Below are 15,372 nucleotides of genomic sequence, written 5' to 3' on the forward strand. Positions count from 1 at the left end.
CACCTCCGGACCTCTGTGTTTTTGCGATGCTATGATTTCACTAAGGCTCCCGTCGCTGGGAAACCCCACCTCCGGACTTCCGTTGCCAGCGAAGCACCCGTTTTTGCGCTGCTGGGATTCCCCTGCAGCATCACAAAAATACAGAAGTCCGGAGGTGGGGTTTCCCATGGAGGGGAGCCTCAGGAGAATCCCAGCAGCGCAAAAATGGGTGCTTTGCTGGCAACAGAAGTCTGGAGGCGGGGCATCCCAGCGGCGGCAGTGGGTTTGTAAGGTGAAAATAGTTTGTAAAAAGAGGCAAAAAAATCTTAAACCCCGGGTTTGTATCTCGAAAAGTTTGTATGACAAGGCATTTGTAAGATGAGGTATCACTGTATTGTTTTAGTGTTTCATCTTGTTGCTTTTATTGGTTATAAGCTGCCTAAAGACACCTCTACACAAGATGAGTGGCATGATAGGAAGACAGACAGGGCAGTATGGGCTAATGGAATATACCTTTTTGCAGTTTTTAAAGACCCCCAAATATGAAGTGAAACTGAGCAACAAATTGCAAAACAAGCACGTTATTTCCTCCTGAATCCCCCCTCAGCCCCAGCCAGTAATAAAATTAAGTGTAGATTTGGCTATTAAAAATATTTGTCTAGTACATTTGTCTCATGTTATTTGTATTCCATTCAAACTTGACATGCTTTCTTTAACGTCTTCCTAATTTAATCCAATTTCACTGCAGTTTCAAACAGACACATGTATTTCATTCTAATTACATAAAGTTATCAGGTATTTTGTCAGTAAAACGTATTTTAATTTAAAGTTTCCGCATATGCAAGCAAAATATTTGTTTTCAAAGTCTCATTCTCTGGTACTGTTTTTTTTAAAAAAACTTATCTTAAGAGATACCTTTATCACTTAATAATGTGGTTTTAAACTATAGAGCCTGAATGTATATATGTATCACGGCCCCTGCAAAACATATTAATATATAGTTTAGGATAAGGATGAAAAAGAAGTGGAAGAATTCCTCCATTTCCTGTTCACCCATACCTGAGAAAGAATGTCCAAGCAACTTCAAACAGACAAAACCCAGTCCATATGATTCAGATTCTGACCTGAGGATGTGTATGTTGCATCCAAACCAGAGCCACCTAGTTCCACAAAATAATGACGTGTATGAATAAATGACTAGACAGACACAAAATAGTTGAACTCTCTCAAATATATGGATAAACAGTGAAGCAATGCTGACTTTGCCAAAGCCAATTTTTGTAATCAGGCATACTACATACAGTAAACTCAGCTGGACAGAAGTTGAGGGAATCTGGAGCCCAAATTCTTTACCTGAATGCTTCAAGCTATACCATACGTGCTATCAAGAATCCCTGACCTGTTTGCCCGGATGATGTTACAGTTCTTATTCTCTCTGTAATTTTGTCAGATGGCAGGAATTAACTAGGTATGGATACAAGCTTAAACTTTTTGGGGAATAAGCTATGTATGTATCATGTCAAGAAGGTCAAGACTAGAGGTAACTATATAATTCCAAACCTTCTTTAGCATAATCAGATATCCTATTATCAGAAGCAAATGGTACAGATTTTCCAGCTTTTAACATGTGGCTAGGAACCAAAAACGCTTATGCTTATATTTTCTATATAATTTTAAATCCCCCCCAGAAGTTTAAAAAGCAATTTGGGCATTAAATTGTGAACGGTCTAAATTGAAAAATTGTAAATAATGCATAACTACTCAGCTAATTTCTGAATTTTCAGAAGTTTGAAGATAGGGATATTTTATAATAATCAATTAAATGATATTAAATGCTAAATTTCAATGTATACTCATTTGGTTCCCAACTCACATTTTATAGTTATTCTAAATTTTGTCTACTATTACTGTTGGAAAACAACATTAAACAGTTGATGATCAATCAAAACAAATTAATTCAAACTCATATTAGCAGTGGTTCATGCAAAATATGCTATGTGCTTAAAAGGGAAATAGAAAAACTGAATTTGATTTTCACTATGTTTTCATAAAATCATCTCCAAAAATGATATTAATAAAGTTATTAAAACCGTACACATTTTCTCCTTACTATTCCTGGGCACAACATGCAGCTAAATCAATGCTCCATAACATCATTTATATGTAGTTTAGTAGATTTAAAACAAGTAATATAACCACTAATATAGTTAGATACTGCACCAACCATTTTTTAAAAAATTGAATTGTTTATAGAATGGGAATTTTGAATTACCTCATTATTCTATCACCTACTGCTGTTCCTCTGATATATCTAGCAAAAGGAATAACAGCTAAAGTCATTCAAGAAAAAATATTATATGAATTATTTTAAAGAAAATAACTGCATTCTCAGGCCAACTTAACCATCTGATTTCAATGTTCATAATACTCTAAGTATTAATAACTGAATTTTTTTCTTATTGGGCCCAGAAGCAACACATTTTCTTGTAAAATCACCATTAATTCTTCAATACCTATGTTGTTTTCAAATACATAATTTGTGTTCAAAAAAAAAGTGGAAGAAACATTTTTGGTTTGCATTTAATAGTGACAATTAACAGAGAATCACTGTAGAAAAATCTTGTTACTATTACAGCAATCTAGGTCCTGAGATGATTTCATTCTAAATCTTTTAGCAGTGTGCTTAAATCCTATTGTTCGTGAAGAATTCAATCATTAGGCTGGATATGGCAAATCTCCTGATCAGATTATGCATGTGTCTTATAAAAGAAAAAAGAACTGGAATTGTAATCATAAATGAAAGAGCTAAATATTTCTGTTCCAAATCGCAACAAATCATTAATAACTAATGAGTAATTCTATCCCTATAATGAATAATCAGACTATACACAAAAAGGTGCTGATTTGGGATGAAGAAATTGGGAACATTCAGCAGTTGAGTGCTCTGATGATAAAAAAGAAAAGAAAAGCTGTTTTTTTGGTTTTTTTACTATTTACCTTTCCCCAGCTATCTCCATTATAGTTTTACTTATCTTGATACAGAAAGTTGGTATTGTGGCCCCCTTTTGATTCTCTGAAAAAGAACATGGGCCAATTGAGATCTAGATTGAATGAACAGATCTGAATGATTGAACCAAAAGCTATGGCAAAACCAAATATTGCTTTTAAAAATCAATACTGGGTTTCTCAATTCTTCTGAAACATGCACATGTATGCAAAAAACATACAATTTAAATTCATACCAATTTTTAGTGGGCAATACATCAAAACATTCTAAATCAGAATATGTTAATGCATTGGGACTTTTCAAAACAATAAAAACAACATTAAATTATTTGTTGATGTAGCATCACTTTTTATATAGCTCTGTAATAATAAAATGCTATGTTCGAAAGAAACATTTTTATTTCCATTGTATATCAAGATATAAGTGTGACTGTATTTAGTGCTAGTATGCAGGTATCCAAGAGGATGGGGATATGAATCTAAATGATTCATAGCATTTTGCAAATTACCACTTTCATGTGTGTGTACTATGACACTGTGCAATTATGAAAGGAAGGAGCTTGCATCTTGACATTATAGCCTGATAGGAATAAAAATGTATGTTTTAATGACTCTAAAATTTGACATTAATTATTATTTGAGGCTGCAATTCTAAATCTGCTTTAATTGAAATCGAGTACTGTATTCCCTCAGAGCCATCAGAATGCAAACTTTTCTGTATTTTTGTATTTTCCAATGCTGAAAAGTGATAATATGGTTTCCCAATACTCCAAGTTAGGAAAAATTGCAATATATTAGAGTACAACACTGAGTAGGCTTAAATTAACATGGTTAAAAAAGAATTAATTATCTTCTCATCAAATCTACCCAAGATAAACCTGGCGTCACTAGCTTCACATAACTCCATCTAGTGGTCTTTTAGACATCCCAAAAATGCTTAGTATAGACTCTGAATTAAAAATGTTACTCCATTCTGAGCAAATTAAAATATATATTTAAAATAATTTTCCTATTTAGTAAATTATAGACACTGTAAATGGTCTGTGACCATAATAAAATGACTGAATTATAGATAAAATATTTTTTGTCTAATCATAATGCATATTAGAACCTATTTGTTCCAAATCCCCTTATTTTAGAATCTTTTTTAAATAAATCAGAGAGAAAAAGAAATTCCTGAAAGACATAATAAAAGAACTAGGAGCATTTTCTGTTAGAAATTTAAAAAGTCAACTTGACTGTTTATAGGAAAATGGCAACGTATTTTATATTTAGAGAAAAATATAAAAATATGGAACTAAAGCTCTCACTGTCTATGTATATGTACATTTGCACAATGTGTTTCTGATATCATTATTTCTATTTTCTACCACAGTTTCAAAAGGGATTAACCCAATGGTTAAGAATATATGTATGCATGTTCGCCAGTCTATTCTCTACTAGCCAAAGGAGGTTTTCACAAAATAAGAAACTTTATCAGATATTCTATTTTGGTCAGGCTTCAAGTGACACCATTTGATGTGTGACAGCCATTGTGGTGCAGATGTTAAGGACATTAAAAACACTACAGAAACACAAATTCAAATCCGCAGTCAGCCATGTAAGCTCCCTGACTAATTTTGGACCAAACATTCTCTCTCAGCCAAACCATGAAAGTCAGCTGGGTGACTTCGTTCCAGTCTGTCTCAGCTGAACCCACCTCAGAGGCTTGATGTGAGGAAAAGTGGGAGGAAGGGACAATACCTATGATGCCTTGGGCTGCTGCATAAAAGGCAGGATATAAATCAAACAAATAAAATGTGTGTAAATGCCATTGCAAAAACCTCACTGGACTCTACGTACTTCTTACACAGAAGACAATTACAGTGTTCCCTCGATTTCCGTGGGGAATGCGTTCCGAGACCGCCCACGAAAGTTGAATTTCCACGAAGTAGAGATGCAGAAGTAAATACACCATTTTTGGCTATGAAAAGTATCACAAGCCTTCCTTTAACACTTTAAACCCCTAAATTACCATTTCCCATTCCCTTAACAACCATTTACTCACCATTATTATTGGTACTCGCCATTGAATAAGACACTAAGTGATCCTGATAATTATAAACATAATTATTTATTAACAATAATAATTATTTTTTGTTATTTATTTGCAAAAATTATTAGTTTGGTGATGACATATGACGTCATTGGGTGGGAAAAACCGTGGTATAGGAAAAAAACTGCGAAGTATTTTTTAATTAATAGTTTTTGAAAAACCGTGGTATAGGCTATTCGCGAAGTTCGAACCCGCAAAAATCGAGGGAACACTGTACCTACATATCTCCCCAGACGTTTAATGATCCGGTTAGGAAATTGTGATAGAACTCCACCCTGGGTGCATATCTATTCACCAAATTGTGCAGTAAGTTACTGAATAAATTTAATCTAGAATATACTATATTCAATAATGTCACTGAAGTTGAGTGCAAATTCATGTAGAACGCCAGAATTGTAGCTACAGGTAAGAGTAAAAGGTGAAATGAAGAAATTTCTGCTACGCTTTTTGTCAGTGCAAATTGCCGGCAAGAAAATGTTGAAATCTGAATAAATATTCTGCAAAGTTTTTGAAGACAGGAAACAACCACAATACTAACCTATGACCAACGCCTCCACGATACCGTGCACCAGGTATGAGAACAGGGTCATCGTCGCTATCATCAGTTTCATGGAAAACAGAACCTCTTGTGGACGATTCTTCATGAGTGGCAAGTCCAGAGGAATCTGGTTGAGAACGAGGTTCATTATTTGTATTATTTGGGATGGTAGAAGAATCTGTACTTTGTTGACTCAACCTTTCTGGCTGTTCCATGGTTTTGCCTGATAAATCTTCCCCTGGGTTCTGGGAGATTAAATCAAGATCAGGAACATTTCCTTGTTCCATAGTACTTTCAGGCTGGTCAGATATTTCATCCTCTGATAGAACAAATAATATTTGGTTAATCAAATGCTTTTGAATATACTTAACAGGAAATAACAATATGAATTACATGAACTATGTGAAATTGATACAATCTATTAAGAGGTATAATAGCTGTAACTGGTGAAAAAACATTTAATTTTGTTTTAGCTGTCACTGTATTTTCCACAACTATTTTACTCAAAGCAGTTCTTTGAGAGTAGTTAGATAATGCACTATTAGCAGAGAGTTACCATAACAAAACCATAATATATTATCATAGGTAATTGGCAGTTCAGTACAAATTAATTCCAAATATTAAAAAAAAATTACAGGACAGGAAAATAAAACAAATCTAACAGTATTAGCTACTGATACCTGATGATACCAAATAAAATAAAACTTCTAAATTATCTTTAACATATATATCTGTAATTATTTTACATACCCAAATGTGGTGCACCAGCACTTTCATTTGTTGACATTAGCTCTTCAGTAGTTGTACTTTCTTCAGGAATTTCTAAACCACAGAATTATAAAAAATAGATGGATTCTGCAGATAGATACAGTAGAAACTATTTCCAATATTTGCTACCCTTTACTATAAATGATGTTTATAATGATTTCAAAGTCTACTATATTTTACATCAGAAGAGGCAAGTTGGTGCTGTCCAGATGTTTTAAACAACACTTTCTAGTTCTGTTAGGTATTTGATATTGATCCTACTAGCAAATGTGATAAGTATGAAGTCTAAAGAATTTTGAGAGTTTACAAATATTTCATACGGCAAGTAAAAGTTACAGCCAAAATATGCTTTATAAAAATGTGGGGTTACAAACAGGCACAAATTTCTTTATAATTCCAATAAAAGAATATATATTTCTTAGTCTTATTTTTGCTGCAGATTCCAGGTATCTATAGTAATTTAGTTTTATAAACCTTACCGTAATTATTATTTAAACAATTATTAAAATATATTTAAAGTTGTAGCAAGTTTGCTATCTGTAATTTTTGAGCTAGCATTTTACAGCACTTATGTACAATTATAATTTCTGAAAATTCTTGGTTATTTAATGCATATAGCTCAAGCTCTCTTAAGAGGTTTTTGTTCAGCTTAGGTTATGATGAAAATTGGACCTGGGATTGCTGTTGCTAAGTGACATGGTTATAAAGTGCAATCCCAACAGTACCAGATACCATCATAATCCAAGGACACACGGGTGGTTAAGTGAGAGAGCCAGAAGTCCCAGTAAGGGAATATGGGAGACAGTTTAGGTGCTGTATGTGGGATCTAGGGAGAGAACTTTAGGGACCAGCCAAACGTCCATTTTTAAAAACTCTGAATAGTGATTCAAATAGACTTAAACCAAGAACTACTGATATTCGTAATTCTGCAACACTGTTAAATGTATTATCTCTCAGCTTTCAACAGTTACATATATAAGTAGATATAATAAAAAAAATAGTATAAAATATAGTATAAAAATAAAGTCACCAATTTTGGGGGTATATTTTTTTTATTTTTCTTCACCTTGAAATATACATAAATGGAAAGACAAATACCATCACTGTCAATCATATCTAAATGAATACACATATATATCAATATCTAATGGTGTGTATAAACAAACACACACATCTTATAAAGTAAATTAATACATCAACATAGAATTCTATTTTTATCTGATCAATCATCACTCCATCCATTTAACAGCTAAACTATATTTCAAATCAAAGGAAAGGCTAAAAAGACTAAAAAAAAGAAAACAAAAACCAAAAAACCATAAAAAGTTACATGTTTATCTTCTCAAATTTCCAATATTCATATTTCATTAATCTTAAATCTTTTAAAAACCGTGTTACATAATTTATCTAAAGCTACTACCATTTCTCTTTTTGTCGCCAATTTCACAATGTTAATTAATGTCTGCTTCCTACTAAGAGTAAGTCATTTTGTGATTTTAAGCTGCATGTTTTTGCTTGTCCTCTGAATCCAAAATGAAACACAAATATTATTTGGCCTAACTAAACAAATATTTTGGAATTCCACGAGAATAGATCAACAATGTTACAACATATTGCTTTTTATAACATAAATTACAAGATATCTTACTTGATTCTTCAGTCTCTGGTGTTGGTACTTCTGAACCTGGAGCTCTTAGGGATTCTTCCTGACCTTCTATTTTGCTCTGACTTCCACTACCTCTAGAACTTGAAGCCGTACTACTCCTAGCAACAAATGCATGAAACAACATATTGCACTATTTTAGATATTTTTCCTATTCTTCAAAAGTTTGTAATGTATAGATAGAAAGATCAACTCTATAAAATAATATAGCAACACTTTAAAATCATCAGAAAGGGGCATTGGTATTACTTGATAAACCTCTTCTTCGAAATGTGGATACAGCATCCAGGCATGGGTTAATTCTACCTGCTCTCTAATTGGACTGAGTCTGTCAAAGCTTTTCAGGACATGCCCCTGTTGCTATGCTAGGCAGATTGAAATGAAGAAGCAAAACAACAGACTCTGTTGTGCCATATACAATGAATACATTAAGACATTCCTCCTGGTGTCTAAAATCAACAGTCAATCTTGACTAAACTGACGCTATATCCACATTTCGAAGGAGAGGCATATCAGATAAGGCCAATGTCCCTTCTCCCGCATGGTGGATACAGCATCCAGGCATGGGACATACCAAAGCTGGCTGTCTTAATGGGTGGATGACAATAGCAGAGAGACTAGAGTGTAGGACCTAGTCCTGAATGACTTGTTGCAACACCCTGCGACCAAATGAAGCTTCAGCTGAAGCGTAAACATCGAGTTTATAGTGTCACACAAATGGAGACGGTGATGACCAAGTCACAGCATGGCAAACTTTCTCAATGGATGCCTACGTCACCCATGCCGATGAGATGGCAGCACTCCTTGTAGACTGTGTGATGATATTGGTAGGCACCTGTCGAGATAGAAGTTAGTATGCCCTGGTTATTGTAGATTGGATCCAGCGGCCAGCTATGGAAGGCATAACGTTGCATCCCATCAAAGTTAGTTGAAATGAGATGAACAGTGACTCATACTAGGCTAGCCGGCCTCTGATGGAGTGCTTGGAAATGCATTCACTGGGAGTGCCAGGAAGCATGACCCCCTCCTCCTCGAAAAGGCCTTTCAAACAGGCACCCTCATTCTGGCCAGTCTTGGCATTGGCGCCATCTCTGCTCATAAAACCCCTGTGACCTTTGTGACATCCCTGCACCAGAGGAACGATAATATGGATTCCTGGCCTAAGGCGACAACCTGTAATCAGGGCACCTGGTCACTGAAGTGAGGATCTTTCTATGATCCTTAGTCTCAGTCAGTAGCGGTTCCAAACAGTCTCCAAAGAGATGATTCCCTACAAATGCAGTTGTACCTAACCGCCAGTTGTGATGGCATCTGCCGTCAGAATAGACCGAAGCCCTGCGGCTGCTTCAAATTAGGCAGTCTGAAGCCAAAAACACAAACTGCAAAGTTTAAAGACTCTACAGAAGCCGTGAATGACTCTCAGAGCCCAGCAGCGATAACAGGCTGCCAGAGGAGGCTGGAGTCCATGCCCAAGCCTTGTAATAAAGTTTCAAGACTCACAGTTCATAGTCCGTCGAATAAGACTCCACTAATTTTATTAATACTGCACAGTGTAATAGCATCCAGTCACAGGTTATTACCACTGGAGAAATGTACGGCACAAATGTTCTCGTTGAGCGACTGAGTGAAAAATCTGCCAAGCATAGCAACAGAGGTGCGACCTTAACAGTTTTGACAGACTCAGTCCAATCAGAGAGCAGACAGAATTAACCCATGCTTGGATGTTATATCCACCATGAGGGAGAATAAAGCAATATAAAATTCAAACATTAGGAATAAAAACTCACAATTAAAATGTCTATGGAAATCAGAAGAGTAACAAAGTTACATTACAATAACAATGTGTGCATTTTCAGATGGCAGAGAAACAAGTTGACAGAAAGTATTTCTATTAAGAAATCCCTCAGTTGTTTTCACTTACATCTTTAAGAGTGTGAACTATAGTACTAAAGTTATATGGCTGTGCTGTGCGATTCCATCCTATTTTGGACTTACCTGAATAGGAGAGCAAAAATGTAAAAAAGCATCCACATCAATTGACATTAAAGATAAAAAGAAATTCAAGTTTCCTCTTCTAAGAGAGCAATGTTTTAAGCAGCACGAAGGGCTCCACAGAAATAAAGACAAACAGGGCTAGAAACTCATAGTTCCCTCTAAGCTGAGCAGTGAGCAATCGCTCACTTAAAAATCATCATCAACTCAGAGTTTTCCAAACCTGCCCAGAAGCCGAGAGGGAAAGAGTGAGAGGGAAGGAGAGAGAGAGGAAGAGAGGAAGAGAGAGAAACAGATAGAAAAAAGAGAGGAAGGAAAAGAGAAAGAAAAAGAATGGGAGTAAGGAAGAGAGAAAGAAAATCAAAATCTAGTTTGAAACTAGCTCAACTATTTAAGTGGTATTTTGATATTGATAGAGTTGCCCTATTATGAGCTCACTGTTATAGACACACAGTACAGTATTTTATTTTGAAATTCTCTGAGGCAAAACAGGGTGGGTTTTTTATTTGTTTGTTTGTTTATTAATTAATTATTTCTGTGCCGCCCAGTCCCGAAGGGACTGCCGCTCAGACACTATACTTTTCCGCCCACCCCCCAAAAAAATTAGAGGGAACACTGCTAGAAACCAGTGGCATTTGTAATGAGCTGCAACAATGTCAAAATGATAACACATGTATCATGACATCGTCAAAAATAACATGGTTTGATACTTGCATCACAACTACATAAGTTACATCATGATATCATATCATTATCTTCACCTTGTTTCCCTGTGAAAACCCATAATATAAATCATATCTTCACTGTATTCCAGGAAGTGGTAAACATATAAAATAGCTGGCTATTTCTGAGCAGATAGGATCCGATGGTTCAAAATTTATAACTAATCAGATTTAAAACCCTTCCCATTCTCTTATAGGGCTGCCCTTTTAGAAGAGGAGAGTTGGATTTCTTAACTTAGGCCCCCACAGCATCTGTTGAAAACCGACACTTAATTGAATTCTCTGAAGTCCTGCTCCTTGTCCAGGTTATGTTGCAATGTTCCAGTCAACAAGAGTACACTGATATTTGCCTAGAAAAAAAGCCCAGCTTCTGAGAAAATGGAAGGGCAGCAGAAAGTCTTGCCAGCCTTTCCTCTGGATCAGCTGAGGGGTACCCTATTTCTGCTATAAAAAAATAAAGATGCTTTTTTAAAGTCTAATGTATCATTCAGGCACTATAAAGCCCCTACGGAATTATCTTAGATCATGATTATTGCCAGAAACACACATTTTTGCCCCAAATACCTGTCAGAGGTTTATCATAAACACAACCTAGATATGCAGAAATAACCACTTAAGGAATTGTTGTTATAGACAGGCAATCTAGCAGGATTTCTCATATTGATAACTTTATAGTTTAGGACAGTGTTTTTCAACCAGTGTGCCACGAAGCTCAGCAAGAGAGAGAAAGAGAGAGAGAGAGAGAAAGCAAGAGAGAGAGAGAAAGAAAGCAAGAGAGAGAGAGAAAGAAAGCAAGAGAGAAAGAGAAAGAAAGAAAGAAAGAGAGAGAAAGAAAGAGAGGTAGAGATAGAAAGAGCAAAAAAGAGAAGAAGGAAGGAAGAGAGAAAGAAAGAGGGATGGAGAGAGGGAGGAAGGAAGAGAGAGAAAGAGGGAGAGAAATAGAGGGAAAGGAAGAGAGAGAGAGATTTTTTTTGTCCAAACTTTTTAGCCCCCCCACTCCCTCCCGCTCAATGTGCCCCATGATTTTGTATATGTAAAAAATGTGCCGCAGCTCAAAAAAGGTTGAAAATCACTGGTTTAGGACATGGTGATATACACGATAGCCTATTCTGAATAGAATCAATCTGTCCAGTAGGATTGAGAAAAGGTTATTTTAGAGTGTCATTTTTAGCCCTTCTTGATGATAAACCTCTTCCTCTGAAATAGCTTGTATCCTAGAATAATTAGTCTTATTCCTACTAATGTTCCAGAAGATTGTTTAAGATTTGTATATTCTGAATTGACCTTGGCATTGAGAAAATGGATGGAATATTGGCTCAGTAAATGATGCTATCTTAATCAAGGGGCATATGGAAATCAGATGTCCAATTATTCATTTTATTTATTTGTATGCCTCACTTATAATTTTACTAATAACTCTGGACTCCTCTTATCCCCACAACTCTTTGAGGTGGGTTGGGCTGAGGGAGAGAGAGTAACTGGCCCAAAGTCACCCAATTGACTTTCATGACTAAGGGAGAACTTGAACAATGAGTATAAGATGTATGCAATAGATATGTTATAAAAATAGATATGTTATAAAAATTTCAGTTCAAAACATAACTTATATTTACTATAAGTACTTACCATTCATCAGTGAAATCTAATTTAATTGTACTTGTGGTTGTTCCTTCTGTGCTATAATGTAAACTTAAAACAGGTTCACTTGCTCCTGGCCGTGGACTTGCTTTTTCATCATCTAAAAAGAGTTACAAATGCAAACACATTGATTGATTGATGGATGGATTGATTGATAAAAATATTATGGTTGCTCAATTCCCTCAAGTGATACCAGTTGGCTTTCAAAGATAAAACCTCAATATAAAAACCGATAACCCCCCACACAATTGTGCTATTTAGCTTGCGCTAGCCTTAGACTTTTAAAGATATATAATATGTAATATTAATGTGCAATATGTAGTAACAAATTTATAGTTCTGTACTGCTTGCCAAAAGCAATAAGCCAAAGAGACACAAAATTAAAATTTAGAAATGAATAAATAATTTTTACACTAATAAATGCTGGAGCAATTTTATATTATTTAAAATAATAATGTTTATTATATACGCTGTATGAACATTTCCAGATTAAATATACTTAACCATTTTAAATTGGCAACTGAATATATTCTCAGGATTAATAACTTTCATTTGTATTGTAACTTAGTAGAAAACTTTAGGAGTCAGCAGGATAACAGACTAAAAACATTAGTACTCTTATGTTTATATGTGGCTTGCCTAATTTCTTTTGAGGAATAATAATAAAAATGCAATTTCTTATTACCACAGAACTAAGTAAATTACAATTATAAGTCATGAATTTAGATATTTTAAAAATAAGCTTCATGTTGAATATGTATATATCCAGTCACCCATAGTGCATCAATCTGAATGCCACTAAACGTATATGAACCAGGAGTCAAGTTAGGGTACATTATCCTGATCTATATAAATACTATCAAACAACACCAATCTGAGGGCAAATTGTCATAATTGAGCCCAGAAACTTGTAACAGATCACTGTTTTTATTTTATAAAATTCATCTTATATAACAAAAGTCATGGAAGGAAGGGATGACACAAACTACAAAAATCAGGATCTCACACAATTTCTGTAATTCAACATGTTGGCAATAGATACGAATACGCCTTTATGCACTTTATGCATATTATGGATGGTTATGTAGTAAACCAGATATTTAGACTGAATTTACCATTTTTGTCCCTTTTATTGAATCCTTTCCAAATACCTGAGACAGGCATATATTGTTGTATAATAATATTAAAGGTATTATCACAAGATTTAAGATTATTATGATTATTGATTATTCAAACTTTATATATATATAAAATTAAAGGCAGTGGGCATAACTCATACTCCTGCCTACTTCCTGAACAACAATGCTGTGAGATAGCTTTTCTGTGATACAGCAACTGGTCAAAAGCCACCTACATAGTTTTTATACCTAAAAGAGGCTTGGAACTTCCAGTCTCCCCTATTTGTAGACTATCCCTTAACCATTATATCATACTAACATGTACAAAGTATCAGAACTGTGAATCAGCAATTAAATACCTGAATTCAAAACAGTCTCTCAAAAGTTGTTTGTAACCCATTTAGTGATATATTTAATTAGACATATGATTTCACATTTACCTTTGACAGTTCTGGAGCTAGATTTTGTTATCTCAAAATAATTGCATGTCTACATGATATTTTGACTTAATAGGAAGGAAAGAGAATTTTTAATATTATACATCTTTAAATATATTTCCATCAACTCATATATAAATCTTAGTGTGGTAGCAACAAAAGTATTCCATGATATGTCATTTTAAGGAAATTATTGGAGCCTGAATAGTGCATAGGAGTATTTAGATGCATTCTTCTAAAAGATGGGTTAAGCAATAAAAACAGGCTGTAATATCTCCCCCCCCCCCTTTTTCAATTTACTTATGTCATGACTAGAGGAATAAAATTATCCTGTTGCTAAACAAGATACCTGACTAAGAAAATGAAGGCAATGGTGTTTAAAGAATTATGACAGTTAAATCATAATAATTTTTTAAAAGACAATTGAAACTGATATCTTAAACATACTTTAAAGTAGGGATGAACAAAATTCTTACAGTTCTAGATTGACACATTTTGCACAACCCTACTTTACAAAGAAATAAATGCTATAAAATTTAGTATTCTAACTTGACATATAGTACTAAAGCATGACTTAAGAGTCATACCTATGTCCATTTACTGTATCAAAACCAATTATGTTCAGTGAACTGCAGAACTAAGTTCACATATTCTGCCGGTAGTGTGTAGTACCTTCAGACTGCCTGTCTAAAAGCCTGCACAAGTAGCCTTGGCTCAAGCAATCATTTCAAAAAAGTGAGGTTTATTAAGGGGGACCATCCATATTCTCAAGCCCTAAAAGGCAAATCATTTATAAATGCAGATCAGTCACTCTATGTTGTTGTGTCACTCAGTGAAAAAAGAAACTAAATTGAAATATTTTTTGGGGGGGAGGTTCATTCTGCCAGTAGTTTGGAACCTTGTTCTGCAAAAAAAAAATCTGGTGTAAGATACTAAAAGATAAAAAGCTTATTACCTTGTGCTGCGTAAAAGCATGAAAAAAACTTTTCTGTTTGTTTTAATATCAATGGTTTTATAAGCAACATGGAATTTCTCAAGTTCATTTCAAACCAGGATAACGCTTCATGAACTTTTATATATTTATATTTATTTATAAGGTTTAGCAAAATCAATTTTAAAAAATCCAAACCACGAAGAGTAAAACTATTTTTACCATGCATTGGTTTTTAATACATAAGACAAATTTTAGTAATTTGTGAGTTAAATAAAAATGCCACCTAGTAGAAGGATGAGTTTATAGTTTTGAACAATTTTTGCTTCTTCAAATGGAAAGATCTTATAATTTGGTTGTTATTTATGTGAAATTGAGTTGTGTTGTGTGTCTCAATAAAAGAAAACAAAGCCAAAAATGTATAAACCCTTCATTGTTACAAATTTATCACAATGGGACAAAACCCTAGGGGAAATTCCCTACTA

The 15,372-nt window shown here is 34.4% G+C and overlaps 1 protein-coding gene across 9 annotated transcripts in view; it reads right to left on the reverse strand.

The window, feature by feature from the left end:
• Positions 1-15,372, reverse strand: part of DCAF6 (DDB1 and CUL4 associated factor 6) — a 70,205-nt gene that overhangs the window by 9,517 nt on the left and 45,316 nt on the right. For 5 of the 9 annotated variants that reach the window (XM_070750199.1, XM_070750207.1, XM_070750203.1 and 2 more), the window contains 5 exons: positions 12,390-12,501; positions 8,035-8,150; positions 6,369-6,440; positions 5,619-5,937; positions 2,252-2,290 (listed from right to left, as the gene is read on the reverse strand). In XM_070750199.1, coding sequence (XP_070606300.1) covers positions 2,252-2,290; positions 5,619-5,937; positions 6,369-6,440; positions 8,035-8,150; positions 12,390-12,501 — 658 coding nt within the window. The remainder of the gene's footprint in view (positions 1-2,251; positions 2,291-5,618; positions 5,938-6,368; positions 6,441-8,034; positions 8,151-12,389; positions 12,502-15,372) is intronic. The other 4 variants (XM_070750200.1, XM_070750206.1, XM_070750202.1 and 1 more) reach the window with 1 other exon arrangement.

This window comes from Erythrolamprus reginae, chromosome 4 (genome assembly GCF_031021105.1).
Source record: "Erythrolamprus reginae isolate rEryReg1 chromosome 4, rEryReg1.hap1, whole genome shotgun sequence".
Lineage (NCBI taxonomy): Eukaryota > Metazoa > Chordata > Lepidosauria > Squamata > Dipsadidae > Erythrolamprus > Erythrolamprus reginae.